This window comes from Octopus bimaculoides, chromosome 6, assembly GCF_001194135.2.
Source record: "Octopus bimaculoides isolate UCB-OBI-ISO-001 chromosome 6, ASM119413v2, whole genome shotgun sequence".
Taxonomy (NCBI): domain Eukaryota; kingdom Metazoa; phylum Mollusca; class Cephalopoda; order Octopoda; family Octopodidae; genus Octopus; species Octopus bimaculoides.
The window spans coordinates 95,884,507-95,908,875 of NC_068986.1; the positions used below are offsets into that span (position 1 = coordinate 95,884,507).

Genomic DNA, 24,369 nt, shown 5'->3' on the forward strand with positions numbered 1-24,369 from the left:
AAAGAGGTCTATCTATATAGAAAACTATTGATTACCTTGTTTTCTTAAATCATACTTGCGAATAACACGTTCAAGGTGTTCATTCACAAGAATAGATTTACTAAAGCCTTAAATTAAAAGATCAACGCACATAATCGCCATTCAGGACACCTTGTGAGGACTAACTTCTACTATATATATATAGGCATAACTACAGGGTTTTACCCCCCAGACTTTGGGAGGTCATAACTTTCAGAAAAATGAAACCCTGTAGTTATGCCTATATATATATTGTGCGTGTGGAAACAAAATTGTTTTCGACCGCATTTGAGTAAAAGCTTTTGGCGGACTAAATCTACGTCAGTTGATAAAAGCTTAAAGCTCATAGAATATCATTATTGTATTTATTTGCGTCCATGTGTGTTTGTGATTATAAATAGAAGGCAACAAATATACGTCATTTGTCTATTCGTAATCATCAGAAGTTATGTTACAGTAGACGTCAATTACTATTCCTTGGCTGAGGTAAAGAATACGCACACCACCCGTTTTCGGCGTAACCCTGACCCCCAACCACCGGGTGTGCGTATTCTTTATCTTCACCCTATTCCTTCAGGTATCCGAGTTGTGAATTATAGTAAAGAAGTGTCCTAATTTGTTTTTCAGTGACCGACTCACATATATGTAATCAATATTCGAAGTGAATGCTCGATCTTAAGTTTCACCTACCCATTGTGCCTCCCACCCGTCTTTGTTTTCTAACTTTCAGAAAAATGGATATTTTTTAATAACATCTTCCACAAATACGCTTCTGATGATGTAGATTTCGTTTACATCTGAATTTTTAAGTGCGTAGTGCAAAATAAAATTGAAACAGTCCGTCTTGAGGGCCCTGGGAAGGGCCGGAAGGGAGTAACAAAATCAAATTTTCGAAATATTTTTTTTATAAGAAGCGCCCCACTCCGAACCATTTAGATGTATTTGGTGGAAATAAAAAATGGAAAAATCCCTGTCAAAGCAAATAACCCAACGTATGTGTGCGTGCTATTTCAGATCTCCACCCGTAATTTATTGTAAGCATTTTTTCCCGGAGTGGGAAGAGGGGTTTCGAAAAATTTACACTAGGCGGTTTTGTTTCTTCATAACTCAGAAAAATGGGCATGTTTAGATGAAACATTCTACAAATACCTTTCAGAGTGTGTAGATTACGATTATATCGGAATTTAATGTGGTTAAAAAAAATTGGTTGGTACACAGCATATGTATGTCAACAAAATGAAACTAGAAATTTCGAAAAAAATTGTGATGTCAGTATGCACAATTCCTATATAATCGTAATGTAACCGTCTGAAAGGATTTTGTAGAAAACTTCAAAAGTTATGAGGAGACAAAGCCGACATCTGTGAATTTTTCACCACAAATTCCGACCTGCAGTAATTTCTCGCCATATCACGGTTCACCACCTATCGCCGTTTATTATTTAAGCTTATGGTATTGTTTTGCATTTATAATAAAATAAATATATACAAATGAAAATTTTAAAAATATATATATACAGTATAGTACTGTTTCTATTTCGCGGATTTTCAGGTTTAGGAACATAACATCCACGATAGTCGAGGAATGACTGTACTCAAAATCTATCTACACCAGTTGAAGTGTATTTCATTAAAAAAAAAACCATCCATTTTTCTGAAAGTTGTGAGGAAACAGTCGGTGGCAGGGCATGTGTAGGTATGCTGTAACTTGAATAAGCTGAAATTCATGTTCAAATGATTAAGAAATGAGCTTATGGAATTTTTTTCATGACTAAATTAACAACATAATTCCAAATATTTAATATTATATAAGTAGTAGACCTTAGTTTAGATCTCTGATGTATTCTATCAAGCAGATTGGTGCTTCTCATCTGGGCTTTACTTCCTCATAACTTATTGCAAAATGCAATGAAACTTTGTAGAGATACGTATTAAAAGGTTTAGATTACAATTATATTGTTAAAATTTATTTAAACAAAATTGATTGAGGCGTTTTGGACTGTTTTCTTCTCACTCTGACTTTGTCACCCATTTTTATCATCCAAATATTTTCCTCTCGGTTTTCAGATTTATATTTGAAATTTTAGCATTAAGCACACCACAATCTCAAAAGCCATATTTCTGCAAAATATCAGTTAAAAAAATGTGCATAAGAGATAACAAAAGATTTCTCTTTCAGTGTGTGTATGTATTTCTTTGTAATAAAAGGCATTGGCTGGTGTATGAAAGAAGATCTATGCTGGTATATGTCAAATATGTTATGAATTTGGTGGTGGAAGCTACCCCTTGATAGACAGTTATTTTACATTTTAGTTAAGAGAGAAGAGACATTGCCCATGATATGAGCAACCAAATGCATTAATTTCTAAACTGTTAGAAATAAATTTATTTGGTTGCTAATATTAGTGTAGGACCAAAGAAGACTTAAGAAGTAAAGTTAGAAGGGACATGATTTTGAAAGTACACATGCCAGCGCCACGTAAAAAGCACCCAGTACCCTCTGTGAAGTGGTTGGCATTACGAAGGGCATCCAGCCATAGAAACCATGCCAAAACAGACAACTAGCACCTGATGTAGCCTTCAGTCAAACTGTCCAACCCATGCCAGCATGGAGAATGGACATTAAATGCTAATGAAGTGATGAACATATGTGGAGAAATGTTATACAGTGTAATATAAACCTTTCAACATAGTATTGGTATTGTAAAGCTGATGTTAAAATAATAATGATACCTATGAACTTTAAATTTTGTCAAATTCTGTAATATTTATTGTTATCTTTTTTTCTATATAGCACAAGAAATCATTGATGCAATCAATGATTTCAAGAATATGTGTGTGTTACGTATGGATGGGAATACAGTAGGACTGAATGCTGCTAAGGCAATTGCAAAGAGTTTGGAAAATCATCCAGAATTTAAAGTAAGTTGTTTGGAAATTACTATTATTATTGTTTTTTAATGTATGAAAAAAATTTAAAGTGATATGTGGTGTAGACTTGTACCATAGTCAGAAGTCTCACAGAATCATCAGCATCATGGCAGAAATGTTAGCACACCAGGCGAAATGCCTAGTGGTATTTCGTCTGCTGTTACATTCTGAGTTCAAATTCCAGGTTGACTTTGCTTTTCATCCTTTCGGGGTTGATTAAATAAGTACCGGTTAATCACTGGGGTCGATGTAATTGACTTAATCCCCTTGTTTGTCCCCTGTATGTTTAGCCCCCTGTGGGCAATAAAGAAATAAATAATAATTATATGGCGTGGGAATGACAGTGCTAGCGGAAATACACAATAGTTATTAGCTTATCAGTTTCAAGTTCAGAGTTCATATCCTACTGGTGTGGACAGTTACTTTTTCCTTAGAGTCAATAAAATAAAGTACCAATCAACTCAATTCGTTATTAGATCCCACCGTATTTATGGCCTTGGATCATCATCATCGTTTAACGTCCGCTTTCCATGCTAGCATGGGTTGGACGATTTGACTGAGGACTGGTGAAACCGGATGGCAACACCAGGCTCCAATCTAATTTGGCAGAGTTTCTACAGCCGGATGCCCTTCCTAACGCCAACCACTCAGAGAGTGTAGTGGGTGCTTTTACGTGTCACCCGCACGAAAACGGCCACGAGAATTTATTGTTATTTTTAGAATCGTTAACACACTGCAAAAAATGCTTAGTTGTATTTCTTCCAGGTTTATATTCTAAATTCAAATACTGAGGTTGACTTTGCCTTTCATTTCTTTTGGTGTTGATAAAATAAGTACTAGTTAAGCACTAGCTCGATGTAATCAACTTAGCCATCTACCCCTTAAAATTCTGTAGATTAGCAGAATTGTTAGTGTTGAACAGAATGCTTTGCAGTATTTGCCTGTTTTTATTATCTGAGCTCAAATTCCACCACGATTAACATTGCCTTTCATCCTTTTAGAGTCAATAAAATTAAGTATCAGTCAAGTACTGGAGTTGATGGCATTGACTAACCTCCTCCTAAAATTACTGATCTTTTTCCTAAATTTAAAACAATTATAATAAATTAAAATTTAAAGCAATTATTATTATTATAACTAGTGGCACCTGTGAATTTTTCATGGAATTAATTATAAACCTATTGGGTTATTTCTGATAACTTTATCCAAAAAACTGAAAGTGTAGCCTGTGTTGTGTGTGTATGGAAAGATAGTCGCTCATCTGCAACTCATTGAAATGTGAAAGGAATTGGAATACGATGATTACTTAATGCATTTTGTATATACACTTTATGCACAATTTTATAGACTTAATACACACCACTCACAAAATGAATATTCACTCTTATTTTTCCATTTTTCCTATAAACAAAAAAAAAGAATATCCTATACATATGATACAACTTTTAGTTAAATTGCATATGTCTGCCACGTAAATAAGAATATTTCATGGAATTGCACTTATGCACATGTTAAGTGATAGGTTATATAAAGTCTTAGTTCAATTTTTAAAACACACTTTTCACTGTCCAATCACCACTGCCATCACCACCATTTCTCTCCCTCCTCTCTCTCCCTTCTTTCCCTCCTCTCTCCCTCCCTTTAATCTCACCATCAGAACATCACCCCTCTGCTAAAATTATTATGTTCCTCCTACCTCACGTCACAGACACTTCTCTCTCTCTTTCTTTCTCACCCTCTTTCTGTCCCACTCTTTGCCTTATCCTCTTTCTCTCTTTTTTTTTCCTCCTCTCCTTCCCTTCAACTAATCATATGAGAGTGTTACAATTACATTCCCTCTACCTCATGTCATGGACACGTCTCCTTCTTTCCTCCCTCCCTCTTTTTTCCTCTCCCTATTTTCTTTCTTCTTCATTTTCTCCAATCACATGAAAGCGTTACCGACAGGCTAAGTAATGCAATGACAAGCAGAATTATAATAAGATATTAAAATGCTGTGACATGGCAGAAATAAATTGCTGCCTAAATCCCTTTCCTTAGTTCTGTACCTCGGTGTTCAAATATGACCAGGTTCACTTTATATTTCATCCCTTTAGTGTCAATAAGTACTAATTATGTTATTCTACCTCCCTCCTTCTCAAATTTGTAGCCTTTTGCTGGTGGCTATTGATTGGAAGAATCACTAGAGCATTGAACTGAATGTTCTGTGATATTCAGTTTTCCTCTGTACATTATCAGTTCAATTCCTTCCAAGGTTGATAGAATAAGTATCAGCCAAATACTAGTATGAATACAATGAACTATATCTAACAACCTGAAATATATTAGAAATCATTATAGTCCTTGTTTTCCATCAGCCATTTCATGCTAATATTAGTGGTACAGGTTTTATAGTTTTATAGATACTTTTATGCTAACCACTGAAGTATGGGTTAAAAGTGGCACCTACTTATAGTTAAACAGGCTTGAAGCAAATAAAAATGTGTTTTTTAAGGATGCAATGCAGCAGATTGCACTTAGCCTATAAGTAGGTTGGCATGCCATTGTTGTGAAGGCATGTGGCTTAGAGGTTAGGGTGCTCAACACATGATCATAAGGTCTTGGAATCAATTCCCTAGCCTGGGTTGCACATTGTGACCATGAGCAAAGCTTTTCATTTTACACTGCTCTAGTTTAATTAACTGTAATGTGTGCCAGCTGGGTGGTGGTTGTCTCCCCTGCCCTTCTAACAATCACATCCTAGATGTTCCTTTAGGTTAGAGTGGAAGAGCAAAGAGAGTGTCTATGTCTGCTTGCAACTATACCAACATCATCATCGTTTTACTTATTTCATTTTAATATGTTTGAAAGAAAAGCAAAATCAACCAGAATATGGTGACAGTGGTTCCAACAAAATAATTTGCAACTCAATGAAGCAGGTCTTTGACCAAGGATTTCACTAACTTCCATTGTAAGTTTTAAATCCTTCTGTGGGCCTCAGACAACAAAATACCCATTCCATTGTTGCCTCCTTTGAAGGATTTGACATTTTCAGTTGTACCCTGATAAACCAATGGGTTTGTAAGTTATTTTAGAGAGATCAACGTGTTTGTTGTAGAGTTTGAACTTGTGACCATCCAGCACATTAACCTCCTTGCTACTATGTATTTCAAAACTAATTTTAATGTCATTTTTCCTTTACTCCATTTTCTAGAGAGCTCTATGGAGTGATATATTTACTGGACGACTAAGGGAGGAAGTTCCACCCTCATTGGTATGTAGAATTTTGTTTCACTATATCTCTTCAGCCCTGTTTTCGTCTCTCTTCAGCCTCCTGTCTTTGTCGTGTTTGAAATAATAATGATGCTATTGTTATCAGTTTCATTTTCCAATTTCAGTTGTTTCCATTACCACTTATTACACCACTCATATTGTGGGGCCTTAAAATTATGACAGTACCCATTGTGCAGATTTTGTTAGTGTTTTTCTCTTAATAATTGTGAATAAGAAAAACCGGGGCTTTGTGGTTAAGAAGGTTGCTTCCCACCCATGTGGTCTTGGGTTCAGTACCACTGTACAGCACTTTGGGCAAGTGTCTTTTACTATAGCCCTTAGCCAACCAAAGTCTTGTAAATAAATTTAATGATGTCTAGACAAGGATACACACACATATATTATGTGTGTGTGTGTGTATCCCTGACTAGACTTCATGTAATGGTTGTAAATGAGCATCACCATCATACTAATGAGATTGTTCATTTCCAGTCTTCTGTGAAAAACAGGTCTGGCCTTGGAGAAATATTATTATACTTGGAAACAGGCAAGGGTTGGTGACAGAGCATCTGGCTGTATAAAATTTGCCTCAACAAATTCCATCTGACTTGTGGAAGCATTAAATGCTGATGTATGTGTTTGTCTCTTTGTCTTGACATTGCAGGATGACTGTTAATGGGCATCATCATACGAATTGGTGTTGTTTGTTTCCTAGCCTCCGTGAAAACTTGTCAGGTCATGAGGAAATATTAACTTGCTTGGAAACTGGTGGGGGGTTGATGACAAGGAAGGAATCTGACCATAGAAAACCACCCTCAACAAGATCCATCTAATCCATGTAAGCATGGAGAAGATGTTAAAACTAACATGATGATTTGGGTGATATAGAAAATGGATGCCATTTTGATTGTGATGGGTATAAGCCTGTATTTTCGAGAGATGTAACAAATTTGAGATTTTACTAGTTTGGATACTTTTGTGTGATTTTTTTGCTTGGGTGTAGTTGTTTGTGACGATATCTAATCAAGAAAACCAATAACCACTTTGTCATTTGTTGGGACTAGTCCTTTTTAAAGGCAAGAACAAGAGATTTGGCTGCTACTTCTAGCAAATTGGGTATCCATACCATGTTTCTGTTATTGGTTTTTCTGTGTATTGTATCAAAGAAAAGTGGCTTCCACTACTCAGGAAATCCTAACTTCATCATCATCATCATTTAACATCTACCTTCCATATTGGCAAGGGTTGGACTTCTGTCTGTTTTTGGCGGGGTTTTTACAAATGCATACCCTTCCTAATACCAACCACCTAGCAGATTGGACTGAGTGCTTTTTACGTGGCACAAGCACAGTCGAGGTCAGTTTTGGCATGTTTTTACAGCTGGATGCCCTTCCAAACGCCAGCCACTTTACAATGTGGACTGGATGCTTTTTACATGACATCAGCACTGGCAGGGTCATCAAGTAACTTGCAAGACAAAGACCCTTTGAGAGGGGAAGGAGAATCTTGTGTCAGATAATGAAAGGTTGTAGTAAGACAGGAACAGGTGTAGAGGAGGTACATGGTTACCTAACCAAAGAGAGAGATTGAAATCTGTTGTATTGTGTGCTGCAACAACTATTGAAAGTAACTTTCTGTGTCTGGTCTTCTGTAACTTTGGCCCACTAACCACTAAACCTTGAAATGAGGATGACTGTGGTTAATATAGTTTTATCATTTGTATTTTCCAGAAAGCTTTAGGTGCAGGTGTTATGACAGCAGGAGCTCATCTGGTGGAACTAAATCTCAGTGACAATGCATTTGGTGCTATTGGTGTGGAAGGAATTGAAGAACTCTTGCTCAGCAGCTGCTGTTATTCTTTGAAAGAGCTTTACCTGAACAATAATGGACTTGGTATCAGTGGTGGAAAGGTAACTATTTTCTTGTTTGAACATATGAACGCATCTTATGTAATGACACATGTACATAATATCTTACCTTGTTTTCTAATGACATGTCTACAACATCTTGCTTTCTGATATATGAGCATAACATTATGATACATGAACAATGTTACATTGTGATACATGAGCCAAACATGTTACATTGTGACGTGAACATATTTTATAACACATACTCTACTTACTTGTGCACAAGTTGCACTATTTTATACTTGATTTTAACTGGAAAAACTGGGGTGCAATGTATACATAGGACGATGTAAAGTTACGAAGGGGGGAAAAATTTTGTACTAAGATTTAACAAGATTATGCACAAGTAAATACAGTAAATCACCTCAATTTAAAAGATGTCATTGAATAATTAGTCACAATTTTTATACTCTTTTTTTTCTTTTTGTATTTTTACTACTTGTTTACCTGGTCTTTAAACCTCGGTCTATTTAGTCCTAATTACTGTTGGGTAGGTAGGGACTATTTTCCACCAGGCAGAGTTATTGTTCATTGTAAATGTTTTATTTATAATTCAAGGAATACCCAGACATATGACTTGCATTGAATTCTGATTCTGTGATTTAATTTTAGCTTTATGATAATGATGATAATAATCCTTTCTATTATAGACACAAGACCTAAAATTTTGTGGGAGGAGCTAGTAAATTATATAGCCCCCAATGTTCAACTAGTACTTATTTTATCAGCCGCGGAAGGATGAAAGGCTAAGTTGACCTTGGTAGAATTTGAACCCAAAATGTAAAGAGTGAAAAAAATACTGCAAAGCATTCCTTCCCATACCCTAATGATTCAGCCAGCTTGCTGCCTTAATACTAACAATAAACGCCCTCCCCTCCTTTAATAGGAATGAACAGGCAGTTTTACTTGTGTCTGATGGCTGTGGTAAATGTGTCGGGAACAATGTTGAACGAATTGATGATAGACACCTTCATCTTTCGTCAAGTCCTCATCTACTTTTTCAAGTTCCACTTGGAAAGGAATTCGAGTGTGAAGAGGGAAGTGCTCTCTTCTGAATTATCAAAGGTGGATGACTAGTTAAAATGGTTAGAGTGAATGGAACCACTCAAAGCATATGTCTGTACATTGGAAAACATCTGTTGGAAGAGAGCATATACTCTTGGTGGATCTGTGGAGTTTCTTGATTGGACCTCATTGGTGGCTCTCTTGTATCTGGAGGACTGTATCATCGTATATTTTGTCTATTATGTATACTTTTCAACTCATTTCTCTCTTTACTTTCTTTCCCTCCTCACCTTATTTTATGTACCCACCCCGTCTATGTTGTAGCTTGTCTTGTAATGTCCTCTTTTCTGATGCCTCTGCGATGAATAAAAGAAATTATTTCAAATACTATTGTGATTATGAAAAAAAAAACCCCAACTATTTCTAATTTGAAATACTGTAGATTTCTCTATTTTGTAGCTGCTGGCCAAAACTATGTTGAAGTGTCATGAAACCAGTGTGGCTGCTGGCACACCATTTCAGTTGAGTGTTTTTGTATCTGGACGGAACCGGTTGGAAAACGAAGGAGCTACTGCTCTTGCACAGGCCTTTAAGGTAGACTTTCTACTTTTGCATTTGTTGAAGACATTGAATTACTGCGTTTGTCTTATGCGACTTATGTCGTATATTTTCCCTATACCATTCTATCTTTCTCTCTCTATTTTTCTTGCAGACCATTGGTTCATTGGAGCGTATTGAAATGCCACAGAATGGAATCCAACATAAGGGTATTTTGGCCCTTGCTAAGGCTTTGGCCTCAAACCCTTCCTTAAGAACTCTTAACCTCAATGATAACACATTTTCAGAAAACGGAGCTCAAGCTATGGCTGAAGTAAGTTACAAGAAACACTGGCAAAGTCAACTATTGCTTTTTTAATTCATTAGTACAAGTTCTTATACTGGTGTCATATAATCAATTATACTCTCCCTCCAAAAACTTGCAGTCTTGTGCCAAAGGAAAAAACCTTATTGCATTCATACATTTTCTACAGAAACGGTTTAGGAGCTTGCAGTTCTTTATTCTGTTCCCCATCCAATCTATTTTTCTGTAACTACACTAAATGTTACCAAAATAGCAAACATTTTACTGTGAACGATAAGCATCAAAATGAGAAAGAAAAGAGGAACAGGCCAACTGATTAGCCTGTCCTGCTTTTGCAACTTGATTAATATGCTACTGCTTCTCTACTGTTGAAATAATCCACTTCCGTATAATTTGAGTGACTATTTCTAGTTAGTCTCCAGCCCATTCCCTTCAATATCTCAGCTGCCAGCCGTGAAAGACCTCTTACTTTCCCTTTCTCCGTCATGTAACAGTTATACTCTGTACAGATCTCTACAACTAACCTCTATGTTGGTTCATCTCACTTGGTGTGTCCCCACTTATATTTTTTGTTGCAGTCTTTCTTTATGCCAATGGGGAAGGTTCCCTCATTGGCATAAAGAAATTTGCTGTAATCTGACCTGCTTGGAATAGCAACCAAATTCTCTCAAATCATATCTTACTATTTTTAAAAAGTATGGCACATTAAATAATGTAATCCTAGATATATGAAAGGGTGGAATACTCATAGTTCAGTTGGTATTGACCTTATTGCTGTTCAATTTCTGTCCTGGGGCTAAACAACAAATCATGAAATTTTCATGATTCTCTGTCATTATTAGCTCAAAGGTTGTCGGCAGAAACAGTTAAGCACAAGATTCATCTGTCTATTGTCTGAGATATATACTATATACTAAGAAGTTTACTATGTCAAGGCACATAGTTTAGTGATTAGTGGTGGACTCGTGATTGTAAGAGTGTGGCTTCAATTCATGGTCTGAGCAAACCACTTCATTTCACGTTGTTCTAATCCTCTCAGCTGATAAAAAATGAGTTTTCCTGTGATGGACTGGCATCTCATCCAAGAAGAAATGTACGAAACTGGGAAACTAGCCCTATGTTCTTTACCGGGTAATCTCAACTAACCAAGAAGCTTACTGGAATTAGTTCATTCACTTATACATTGCACCTTCTGCATAATTTGCTTTGTGACTAGTCAAGAGAAATCATAATCGTGTTGTTATTTAAATCCTTAGTCACAGCTCTGATTGTCGAACTTGAGATAAATTTGGTTGTTATTTCTTGCAGGTCAAGTATCTACACAGACACTTTACACCTTGGCTCATTATTATTATTGGCAGAATCAGTAACATTCCGGACAAAGTGCCTTGTGGTATTTAGTTATATACTTTTACACTCTGAGTTCAACTCCTACCAAGATCTTTTACTCTTCAAAGATGAATAAAATAGTACCAGTCAAGTTCTAAGAACAATCTAGTTTTCTGCCTCTTTTGTCAGAACCTGTGTCTATGTATCTTTGTTTGAAAAGATGATAAACGTTTAGCTGAACCTGTGACCCTGTTTTGATACCCACGTAAAGCATTTCTCCTACATTATATTCCAAATATTCATTAAAAAAAGAAAAAACAAAATAATGAAACTGTAAAATTTTCTATTCTTGTTAATTTGTTATTACTTTCTGCTTATGTATGAGATCAAGATTTTGTCAATGTCTTCTCTCTAGGTCCTTCCAAAACTGCAGAGGCTTGAAGTAATTAATTTTGGTGATTGTCTTCTGAAGACTGGAGGTGCAAAAGCTATAGGTGAAAGTTTGAAGACATCACACACATGTTTAAAAGTGAGTTGTATTCATTTTATTATTGTCAGATTTGTTGACTTGCTAGTGTGGTAGGAATTGTGAGAGTTTTTAGATAGATAAACTATTGTACTGCGACTTTCCTTTTTCTTGGTGCAAACCTAACATTAAGGTATTGTGTAAGATGTCAAAAGAATTTGGGGATCGGACTGCTGATCAATTAATTGTCTCTATCTCTAGTTTAATCATCTTATTGCCATATTTCTAATGACGTATACTGCTTATGTGCTTCAGTAAATTCAGAAATTGACTAGGAATGCATATGTATCTCGCAAAATAACTTTATCATTAATTATGGTGTTTGTATGCAAATCATCCTCATTTAACATGTTTTCCATGCTGGCATGGATTTGACAGGAGCTGTCCAGACTCCAATTGTCTGTTGTGGCATGGTTTCTATGGTTGGATGCCCTTCCTAATGCCAACTACTTTACAGAATGTGTTGGGTGCATTTGCGCAGCCCAGTATTAGTGCATTTTATGTGGCACCAGCACCCGTAAAGGACAAGCCTGTATGTGTGGATGACCGTGATTTTACTTAGCTTGACATGTCATCTCATGTACAGCAAATTGCCACAACTCTCAGTCCCTTGTCATTTTCTCAGTGATAAAGTTATAACAGAAGGTTCTGATTTGTATATGATCATTTTCAAACAGACAATTTTTTATAATAGAATCAACAGCAGTGTCAAGCAGTTTGGTTTGGAAAAAAAATCAAATCTCTTTATAATAATTTACTAGAGTTGTGTGTGTGAGTGAGTATATGCTTCCTAGCCATGTAGTCTTGGGTTCAGTCCCACTGCATGGCACCTTTGACAAGTGTCTTCTACTGTAGCTCCAAGCCAGCCAAAGCCTTTTGAGTGGATTTGGTAGACTGAAACTGAAAGAAGTTCATTGGTGTGTGTGTGTGTGTAACAGACACGTACATCAAGTTAAATATAATTGTCTAAAAACTTGTCTTACTGCTTTGAGTTGTATTCATAAAACTTGCCCCTGGATCTTAGTGGTTGAGCAACTTAAGGCCTAGGCCTGTCAGAACAAGAGTTTTGCTCCTAAGTAAGGATGGTGTCATGAGGAAGCTTTGATTTATAAATTCTAGATCTACCTGTAGATGGAAGTCATGTCGAGGAGAGAACTATTGACTTCATCAAATGATAATCACTGCAGGATACATTTTGTTTTTCATTATGCATGTTCACACATGAACATAGCTTACACCAAATGACTTTCTAGGTACATTGTCTGGTGGAGAGCTGGCAATTAGAAAAAAAAGAGTAAGAAGTAAATGGAGTTTTGTTACATTAGCTGAATGAGGAAAAAACGGGTATAGGTTCATTATCTCAATGACTTGGTAATGACAATGATAATCATTTCAAGATTATAAATTTTGTGAATTATTAAACTAATTTTTAGGATATTTATTTACAGTATTTATATCTACAGTTTCAATCACTTCAATCTCTAGTTGTCATTTGGTAAGATCCCAGTTTAGATCTGTCAAATGTAATGCTTATTTCTTCATATTGACTTCAATTAATCATGGCTTATCTTGAAAGTTTTGAGATTTCACTAGTGTGATTGCTTATTTTTAGAATGACATTGTACAGTATGCATGAGAGGTTGGATCTGGTTTGTTTGAACATAAAACTAGTAGATTATTTAGGCTAGGTATAGCCATTCTAAATGCTAAAGGGTTAAATTCAGTTTAGGATCATGTAGATATCCAGGAATTCAACACTTGTTGATCTGTGATCAAGTGTAAATTGTAGGTATAAATATTTCAATACACCCACTAAAGATGATATTAAAAGATTGGAAAATTAATTTAATCAATCCATCTCAGATATTTAAATCTTTGATAATTACTGCTTGTATGATAATGTGACTTTTTCAAATATAAAAATATATTTTCTCCTGTTTGTAGCAACTTATATTAAGTGGTAATGAAATAGGAAGAGACGGCGCCACTATTGTAATCAAAGCAATGCAGAATAAAGAAAATTTGGAATTTGTAGAGCTCAATGGTAAAGTCTTTATTTATTTATTTGTTTGTCTGTTCATTTATATTTTAATGAAATAATTTGAACTCCTGCCTATTGCATGGAACTGATGTGAGAGCACTAGTGTGGTTGTTCGACCTATAAGAAATAACAGTGAAATATCCCTTAAATCAACTCTTGAATGAAGGTGGCTTTGGATACTGTAGTCATAGACATAGCAATATAACTGTCTGAAAAAAGAGATTAGGTAAAGCACCTTGCTAAATGCATTTCAAGCCAATAAGGAAACCTATATATGGTCACTTGACTGGCTAGAAATAGCAGCAAATCTCCGTCAAATAACTTATTACTGTCTTAAGAAAAGTACATATTGTATACTTAGTCCTGAATATCCTACAAAGACAGGATGGTCCTAGCTGAATGCCATTGATCAGGGATGACTTGCAGCTTAACAACTGGCAGCATTCATTGGAAAGGTAGTGGAGTGACAGAATCAGTATAATGGTAAATGAAATACTATGTCCTGTTTACTATTTTATTTTACTTGTTTCAGTCATTTGACTGCGGCCATGCTGGAGCACCGCCTTTAGTCGAGCAAATCGACCCCGGGACTTATTCTTTGTAAGCCTAGTACTTATTCTATCGGTCTTTTTTACCGAACCGCTAAGTGACGGGGACATAAACACACCAGCATCGTTTGTCAAGCAATGCTAGGGGGACAAACACAGACACACACAAACACACACATATATATATACATATCTACGACGGGTTTCTTTCAGTTTCCGTCTACCAAATCTACTCACAAGGTTTGGTCGGCCCGAGGCTATAGTAGAAGACATTTGCCCAAGATGCCACACAGTGGGACTGAACCCGGAACCATGTGGTTGGTAAGCAAGCTACTTACCACACAGCCACTCCTGTGCCTATAATTGTTTCATTACAATTCCATTATGTCCTAAGTTCAAATCTTACCAGGCCAGATTTGACCTTTCATTTCCCATAGGTTAATTAAGTCACTGAAGCTGTTGTGAGCTTAAAGTACTAGTGATACAGTGAGGGTTGATTCAATCATTTTTTATTTTCATTTTCTCTACATACTTCTGCCCTTATTTCTGTCTAAAAATCATTATTAGAGATAAATATTACTTTACAGTGTTTTATTCTATCTTGTTTTCTCCTTAGTTCAATTCTTTTTAGAACTGGTTTCCTTCAGTTTTGTGCACATGTGTGTAGCGTGTGCACACATATCTGAAAAAAAAAAACATTTACATGTTGACATGCATAGATGCATACATCTGTCCTGTAATTGTAATTTTATTATCGCTAATGCATGAATTTCTTTTCTTCTTTTGCTTTATGATTGTTGTTGCTATCTTTCAGAAAATTGCATAGGTGAGGATGGAATAGAGAACATTAAGGTTTATATGGAGTCTATTGGGAAACTTGATTCTCTTGGCTCATTCAGGTAAGTGTCATATTGTTTGATAAAATATTTAGTTCAGTTCGTTCTTGTATCGATAACTGTATTGCTTGTTTAAATGCCGTGGAAACCAGGGTAAACTCTGGCATAATAAACTTGTAGGCTTGTGGTGGACCTAAGATGAGGCAATGTAACTAACATTACCCTTTAAGTTAGAAACTATTATTACAACAACAATAATAACATTAATAATAATTCAGTGACACACTTCTGATCCACTAATTATACACTTCTCATATTTGTAAAGCACCTTTGACTAAAGTGTTAAAGACAATTTTCAATAGTTGAAAGGTTTGTATAGACCAGTATCTATATCTTCACTTTCTGTAGTATCTTCCATCATAGTTATGTGTAAGAAACATCTGGTAAGTTATGTTCCAAGAGAATGGATGAGGATAACTGTGAAAAACTATCACAACCTAGTGGTTGAGGGAACCTATGGAAGAGATAGACCCAGGAAGACCTGGGATGAGGTAGTGAAGCACAAGCTTTGAACATTAGGCCTCACCAAGGCAATGACTAGTGACCGAGACCTTTGGAAATATGCTGTGCTTGAGAAGACCGGGCAAGCCAAGTGAGACCATAACCTGTGGCCTATGCCAGTGGTGTAACCAGCCCACTTATGCATACCTTTCTTTCATTGGACACTAAACTCTGCTTGTGAAGATCTGTTGAGGCAAGTGAAATTGAAATAAAATTCGCTGACGTGGCCTATGAGAGCACCACCTGACTGGCTTCCATGTAGTGTAATGTTAAGAGCACCATCTGAGCATGATCGTTGCCAGGGCCGCTGACTGGCTCCTGTGCTGGTGGCACATAAAAAGCACCATTCAAGCGTATCGTTACCAGCGTCGCCTTACTGGCACTTGTGCCGGTGGCATGTGATAAACATTTGAGTGAGGTCATTACCAGTGTCGCTGGACTGGCTCCTGTGCAGGCGGCATGTAAAAAACACCATTCGAGCATGGCCGTTGTCAGTACCACCTGACCAGCCCTTGTGCCGGTGGCACATAAAAGCACCCAATACTCTCTCGGAGCAGTTGGTGTTAGGAAGGGCATCCAGCTGCCAGATCAGATTGGTGCAGCCATCTGGCTCGCCAGCCCTCAGTCAAACCGTCCAATCCATGCCAGCAGGGAAAGCGGACGTTAAGTGATGATGATACTTATTTTCAAAATTAATTAAAACAAATCTGATAGATAATTCTAGAAATATATTCAGAAAAGGGTTTAACAAGTATTCATTTGCTCAATTAGTCTCACAATTGCACTCTAACCTTATAATGATTTGGCTTTGGTTTCATTTCTTTTTCAACTCTCAAAAACTATTGTTCAGTGATTGTAGATTCTTAAATGGTGGTGGTGTTGGTGGATCTCTGTCATACACCAATGAAAATTCAGTTATTCAGTCAACTGAACACATAATCAGCGGAAATAGTGTATGCTCTTAACATAAACAGTAGAATCAGCATGACACTGTGTGTGACAAGGCTGTATCTTTGGAATTACAGGCACAATCCTTCTATACAATTTCCATCTATTGGTATGGCTTAAACTTGAGGCTATAGAAAATGAAATTTGCCCAGGATGCTATGCTGTAGGATCAAACCTTGGATTTTGTGTATTCAAAGTGAACTTCTTAATCATTTGGTTATATGATGCCTACAGATTCTTTGAAGACCACTAACTAAATGCTTTTTCCCTTGAAACTGTAACGTTCTGGAATTCCCTGCTCAACATTTTTGTCAGGAGCTTTGTATTAACTGCAGCCACTTAACCAGTTTAGGATTTTGGCCTTTAAAGGCCCTGAACATTGCCTCTCTTGTCTAACAAAATTATAAAGATTTGTTATTTATTTTCTACAATTCTCTTCTTACCTATGTTTTTCCAGCTGACATTGACCTGTAAATAAATATGCAAGTAAAATGTAAACTGCATTGTACTCTACATGTATTTGATGTAGTTCTGAAGTTTCTTTTCCTTTTCTCAGTGATGATGAAGGTGATGATGAAGAGGAGGAAGAGGACGAGGACGAGGATGAGGAAGAAGAAGAAGAGGAAGAGGAGGAAGAAGAAGAAGAGTATGAAGTGAGAATTTTTATTATTATTAAAAAATATTTTCTGCTAGTTCTCCACATTTGCACAAATGAGTTAGCTATTTGTAGGATTAATTGCATTTACAACAGTATGAAATCACTTTCTACTACTGACCATGAAGTAGAAGTTTTTTTTTTTATCCCATATGATGTAATCTGTTTGCTGATGTATCATTTGCTCTCTTGAAGTGTGATGTTCGGTAGTGAATGCACAAGACTGGAGGTAAATGAGTTGTATATATACATATATATAGTCAAATCATCATCATTTAATGTCTTTTGCAAGCTAGCATGGCTTGGATGATTGAACAGAATCTAACAAGTTCATACTTCAATGCCTGCTTTGGTATGGTTTTCATCTCTAGATATCCTTCCAAATACCAACCACTTTACAGAGACTACTGGATGTACTCACTCTAATTTGTAAGACTAAGGTCCCACTCAGCTGAGTGGCACTGTGGTAGAGGGAGATGACTTTGAAAGGTTAAAGTATGAAAGAAAGGAGAGGGATAGGTTTATTGCTGTATAGGAAATACATGGCTTTTTTTGTTTAACATAGGATTTAATTTGAGGAAGATTTGGCTGCTCTTTCTCCCAATTTTGTAACTGTGCAGAGGCTTTTTCTTAGCTTAAGTGTTTAAATCAGACAGGTGAAGTAATGCATGATGAGAAACAGTATTGTAGACCAAAAGAAGGGATACGAGATCATGGGGAGAATGAGTTGCTCTGTGTATAACCAGTAATCTGTTATCCAGTATAATCTGTTGTGTGGTCAAGTGTAACATCCTATCCAGGTAGATATTTCTCAACTGCTTCTTACAAGCATGCAGCTTTTTGGAATTATACATAGTATTACACTGGTTTACTCCTATTATTTTTTATTTATTTATTCACTTATTTCTGTAAATTCCGTTTTGTGACAGGATGAAGACATTGAAGGAGAGGAATATATGGATAGCCTTAAAGCCAGCGAATTGATGAAGACTCCACCACATAAGGTAATAGATTCTTTCCTCTTATAGAGACTTTGAGATGATGGTTAGGTTTATCTGTCTTGTTAATGTTTACTAACAAAGCTTAATTTGTTTGTTATTATTTCAGTTTGATTTTTGTTCCAACTCGATTGTAATCATAGTAAAACTCCTGCACTTTTTTTCTAACTTTCTGCTGCTGATACCAGATTATAGATTGAGATGGAGTAATTAAGTGCAAGACATATATTTAGTCTTACGCCACTGTAAATTTTGGATTAAACTTGTAAAGAGGAATGTACCTGGCTGCCAGTTTAAAATAATGTCACTTCAGCCATGTTGGATCTCATTAAGTTTATGCATTACATTGGATTTCAATAAAGGGTAGAAGATAAAAGAAAAGATGATAGTGATGGAATGCCATAGCACAAGGCTTTTGTATTGTGAGTGCATGTCTGTGCACGTGCCAGGTTGCTTTGAGTATTACTGGTAGCATGTAACTCGGTACAATCTGTTATATTGTTGGGTTGTTAATAACTAAATTGACATCCCCGGCAGGACAAAGAAATGTGTCAAAAGAGAAGATGAACCTAGAGATAGCCTTTACCTATCTAGCAATAGTGCATAAGCACAAATACTCGTGATGGTGGTAAATGAATGAGCTTTAAGACTATTTTGGATGTGATGAACTCTTATCAAAATATCTGTCTCGCAAAGAGGTTGGTAGGGTTCCATAGCCATGGTGAGGGCAACACTTATCTGAACTGTTCTACACCTTTCTGGGTGAGTTCAGAACAATGAAGGCTAGGGGTGGGGGTGGGGTATTCTGTAGGGAAAAACAAACTGTGACATTCAGTTTTAAGGCAGTTTCTAACAGATTGGTTTTGCAGCTAGGAGGAAGTAACAGTTGTCTCGGGTAACTCTTACCACTGGCCCTATCTCCTTTGTAGTTAATGATACTAGGAAATGTGCACCTCAGTTCCACTTTTGAGTATCATTGCATAGATATCTTCTCCTGTAATCTAGATCATGGATCTTGGATATGGTTGTTGTGGAAGTTGGAGCATAATGTATGTTTGTAACATTGAAATACCACCACTTCCATAGTTTACTTACAGTAGGTATAGCATAAGCTGTACCACTTGCAATTTTCCAGTCACCTGTGTAGCCGCGTTCTCTGTTAATTGTCATCAAAACATCTGCAACAGGAGATGATGGTTATCAGTGAATTTGACAGACAATTATAAGCATACGTGTGTGTCTGTATCCATGTTTTAGAATAGGTGCACTATCTGTGAGTGTTGTTGTATGAGGTGACTAAAAGAGATGATATCAGAGAAGGCATCCAGCAATAAAACGGTGCCTGAAAAAGTCACACACATCCCATACTAACATAGAAAGCTTAGAGAAAAATAATGAGATCTATATATATATATATATATGTGTGTGTCGTATAACTGGCACTCATGCCGGTTGTGCATAAATGACACCCAGTATGTTGTTCTTGAGAAGACTTGTCAAGCCAAGTAAAATTGTAGTCCTGGCCGATGACAGTGTTGCATACCTGGCACATAAAAAGCACCCTTTGAATTTTGGGCCTCACAGAACCAGTGACAAGTGACTGAGATCTTTGGCAACATACTGTGCTTGAGAAGACTTGTCGAGCCAAGTAAGATCATAGTTGTGGCTGATGCTAGTGCTTAGAAACTGGCACTTGTGCCAGTGACATGTAAAAAACACGCACTACATTCTTGGAGTGGTTGGCATTAGGAAGGGCATCAAGCTGTAGAAACCTGGTGCAGCCTACCAGTATAGTCAAACTGTTCAACCCATGCTAGCATTGAAAACAGACTTTAAATGATGATGATGATGATGCATGTGTGTGTGATGAGAGAGAGAGAGAGACAGATCTGAGGCAAAAGGTCTTTAATGTGCAGCATGCAGGTGAAAAGGCAGACAAGATAAAAGGAGGAACTGTGTATTACATCTATCAAGAGGGTGAGGGCATCAGAGCAAAAAGCAAGGCCTACAACATCTGAAGAATGTCACTGACTCCTCAGAACTGGATGGCATTCACTCAGCAGCACAATTTGTCAAATGCTTGTTTTTTCATGTTTAGTAAAAACAATTTCTTTTTCAATTCATTAAAGAATTTACTGATTTTTCAAAGTGGAATCTTCATTGAACACATACATGCATACATACAAACGTATATCCATACATATATACTCTAGGCATGGTTGTGTGGTTGAGAAGTTTGCTTTACAGTCATATGGTTTTGGGTTCAGTTTCATTGCATGCACCTTGGGAAAGTGTCTTCTGTTTTAGTCTCAGCCAACCAAAGCCTTGTGAGTGGATTTAGCAGATGGAAACTAAAAGAACCTGAACATGTATATATGTATGTGTTTGTGTTTTTCTATTCTTGTTTTAACATTGTCTACTAATTGTAAACAGATGTCACTGCCATACAGATGGTATTGTTTGTTTACAATCTACAATGAAATCTTGTCCAGCCATCATGCTGCTCATGTTCAAAAAAAGCTAGAAGAAACATTACATTGCTTTGAAACCAGTGCGGGTTAGTGACAGGAAGAGCATCTGGATAGAGAAAATCTGCATCAGTGAATTTTGTCTGACCTATGCAATTATGGAGAAGAGAACATTAAAATGATATGGATAATGTGTGTGATTGTTGATATTCCACTTGCTACTGCTTGAGTGAAACGGTTAAGATGTTTGCATTCCTTCTTGATATTATGTTCAAACACTGCACTTTTGAACACATGTAAGAGTTGCCAACAAGAAAGGTATCCGGTTGTTAAATTCTCCCTCGGTTATGTTCTCATCTAACTCATACTAGCATAAAAACAAACAAACATTAAATTAATATAAATACACATTCACCATCAATAAATGATTTTAGTGAACCATGTACAAATAAACTTGGTTTTCCACAATACTTGGAAATCCGTATAGGTATTTTTCTCAGCAGGTTTTACAGGTTGGAATTGGAGCATGTAATCTTATAATTGAAGTTAAAATATTTTCTTGCTACATGACACCCTAGAATGATTACTCAAAGACCTAATCCCATAAAGAAATATAGATAATAGCAGATTTTGATGAAGTTGTTTGTCTGTTTCCAAGTTTCTGCTAATGTAAAGAAAAAGATACATAATGTGTGCATTGTCTCTGAGTTAAATGGTAATAATAAGAATCACTGAGAGAGGGTGAAAATGAGAAAAACGAACAAAGAAAGAAGGCTGTATGATGTAAAACAATGTGAGGGGAAGTATGATAAGATGAAAGACATGTTCTAAGTTTCCCTTACATTTTTAATGTGTACATTGCATGTATGCATGTGTGTATATATATATATATATGTACATACATATGTGTGTGTATTAGAGAAAGCTGTATAAATAGAAAAGAGCTTTTCTTTTAAATGTGTTATATTAAAGTTACAACTATATTTGAATTGGATCTTTTTTTTTTTTTTCTGTTGGTGATTTTCCATATTTCTTTTTTAGCCCTTTTTGTTATTTTGAAACACTACTATTCTTAAATCCATTTGTCTATTACCATTTTAAGCTCCAGTCCCATCCTTGAATTAAAGTGATGGTAATAATGCTGTGTTATTCATGTATTTCACAGTAGTTCATAACTAATACTGAAATTCTGTTAAAACTGATAAAATAATAATTATACTAGGGCTAAACATTGCTAAATTTCATGACTATTTTGGCATTTACTGTTGATTTTTGGTTTCGATTCTGCTGTTAGTGATGCCTCCACAGTTACCATATTTTGTCGCATTCACTGTAATAAATCACAAATCAGCATACGGATACATCACACAATGGACAGTTTTATTTGTTGTAACAGTGTTCTCTTGATGCTTTGCAACCAACTGCAAAGCATGGATGGACCAATGAATGTAGGAATGCAGTTGCTTCAAAGTAAGTATAAAGGGCAAATAAAGAAAGTCTTAATACAAAAGATCAAACTTAAACATAGTCATGTCTAGAAAGGTTGTTTCTTTTCCTCTCTCTCTCTCTCCTTCTCCCTCCCTCTCTGTGCTTGCACATACACACATAAATGGAAAAACTGAAGGCACACGGCTTAGAGTGTTGGGCTCACAATCATGAGGTAGTGAGTTTGATTCCTGGCCCAGGTTGTGTTGTGTTCTTGAGCAAGACATTTCATTTCACGTTGCTCCAGTTCATTCAGCTGTAGAAATGAGTTGCATGGAGAAGGGAGGCTGATATGCATGAACAACTGCTAGTCTTCCATAAAGAACCTTGCCCAGGCTTGTGCCTCAGAGGGTAACTTTTTAGGTGCAATCCCATGGTCAGTCATGACTGAAGGAGGTCTTTACCCTTTATATATGAAAAAAAAAAAAAAAAAAATTTAATTTTAAAAAGTATAAAAAGAAAATAATTTATAAACAAATGGAAAATGAAGACATAATTTTCTTAAATTACAATATTCAATAGTTAAGAATTGACTCCTCTTCAGTGAGTTTGTTAAATTAGTTCACTACTTTTCTTCTAGTTTTGTTTGAAAGTTTCATTGTGACTAGTTGTGCATATATCAGAATCATTTCATATGGTGAAAGTAAACATTTTTTTTTTTGTGTTAGCTTCCATATCGGAGAAATCAGTGGAGCTTGATAATACAATTTGTTCTTTTGGTCCTTGGTATGTTCTGTGGTATTTCATGAGTTCACTGTCCTGTGGTTTGTCATATTGCATTGTGTAGTCTTTGGTATGTTAACTATGTTTTTAGTGTTGCTATTGTGTTAGCTGTTAATATTTTCTCTTCACTAACCAACTGTGAACGGCTTTTAATGGTTTCTACATTAATCAGTTCTTGCTTCATTATTTTCTTATTTGTCACTCCTTGACATATTCATTTGCTTTAGTTTCTAAACAACCCCTCTTTCACATAATGTATTGAAACTGTGCTTGTTTGTTCTACCCTTGGTTGAGCTTTTCTTTTATCTACTCCTCATATAAGCTCACTAACAAGACAACAATCTAAAATACTCTCTAGTACCAGGTCTCTATGCTCTCTGCACCAGAACTCCTCACCTTCAGTTCTGACTGTTAGTTTTGAAGACTGGCAGAAGGAACAGGAAGATTGCATGTGTGACCACTGGTTACATTGTTGTAGTGACTGTGATATGTACTTGTGTTTGAAAACTGTTTTCCTGTTCTGTTTGCAGGGTGACATTTGTGATGAGCTTGAAGAAATTTCTCTAAAACTGGAGAAAACCCAAATTTGTTGTGACCAACTTGAAAATACAGATCTTTAAACAAAACCATTAATTTCTCTAGTTTTTGTTGTTGTTTTTTTTTATCATTGATGTTGTCTGACCCTAGGCCCCTATGTAGGTTATTGATCAATCACCAAGGTACAACACACAGGTCAATTGTCTGAGGTATACCATATCTCCACTTAGATGAAAACCACACTGTCATACTAACATACAATATGACAGTGTAGACATGCACTCTCTCCACCATCTGTCTATTTCCATATACCTGCTGTTGTTGGTGTGCTTGGTCAGAGCCATGATCAAATGTTTTTCGACTATCATCATTATCATTTAACATCCATTCTCCACACTGGCATGAGTTGGACAGTCTGACAGAAGCTGGCCAGCCAGAGAGCTGCCCAGGCTCCATTTTGTCTGTTTTGGCAGGGTTTCTACAGCTGGATGCCCTTTCTAAAGCCAACCACTTTACAGAGCGTACTGGGTGCTATTAACATGGCACCAGCTCCCACAAGCCCACAAAACTAGGACCTCTCAGCTGAATGAGGGACATAGAGGACATGCCTATGATCATTCATTTCTTTTATCAAGGACTTCATTGTCAAATATTTCCTTTTATTCAAGAGATTTGATTGTTATTTTGTTGGTTGTGTATGTCAGCAAATTCTGCTGATGTGTCCAAGGTCTTCCTCT

The 24,369-nt window shown here is 36.4% G+C and overlaps 1 protein-coding gene across 2 annotated transcripts in view; it reads left to right on the top strand.

The window, feature by feature from the left end:
* Positions 1-24,369, top strand: part of LOC106871481 (ran GTPase-activating protein 1) — a 37,249-nt gene that overhangs the window by 780 nt on the left and 12,100 nt on the right. For both annotated transcript variants that reach the window (XM_014917959.2, XM_014917960.2), the window contains exons 2-11: positions 2,812-2,939; positions 6,142-6,201; positions 7,931-8,110; positions 9,575-9,709; positions 9,828-9,986; positions 11,722-11,835; positions 13,777-13,876; positions 15,236-15,320; positions 17,323-17,419; positions 18,351-18,425. In XM_014917959.2, coding sequence (XP_014773445.1) covers positions 2,812-2,939; positions 6,142-6,201; positions 7,931-8,110; positions 9,575-9,709; positions 9,828-9,986; positions 11,722-11,835; positions 13,777-13,876; positions 15,236-15,320; positions 17,323-17,419; positions 18,351-18,425 — 1,133 coding nt within the window. The remainder of the gene's footprint in view (positions 1-2,811; positions 2,940-6,141; positions 6,202-7,930; positions 8,111-9,574; positions 9,710-9,827; positions 9,987-11,721; positions 11,836-13,776; positions 13,877-15,235; positions 15,321-17,322; positions 17,420-18,350; positions 18,426-24,369) is intronic.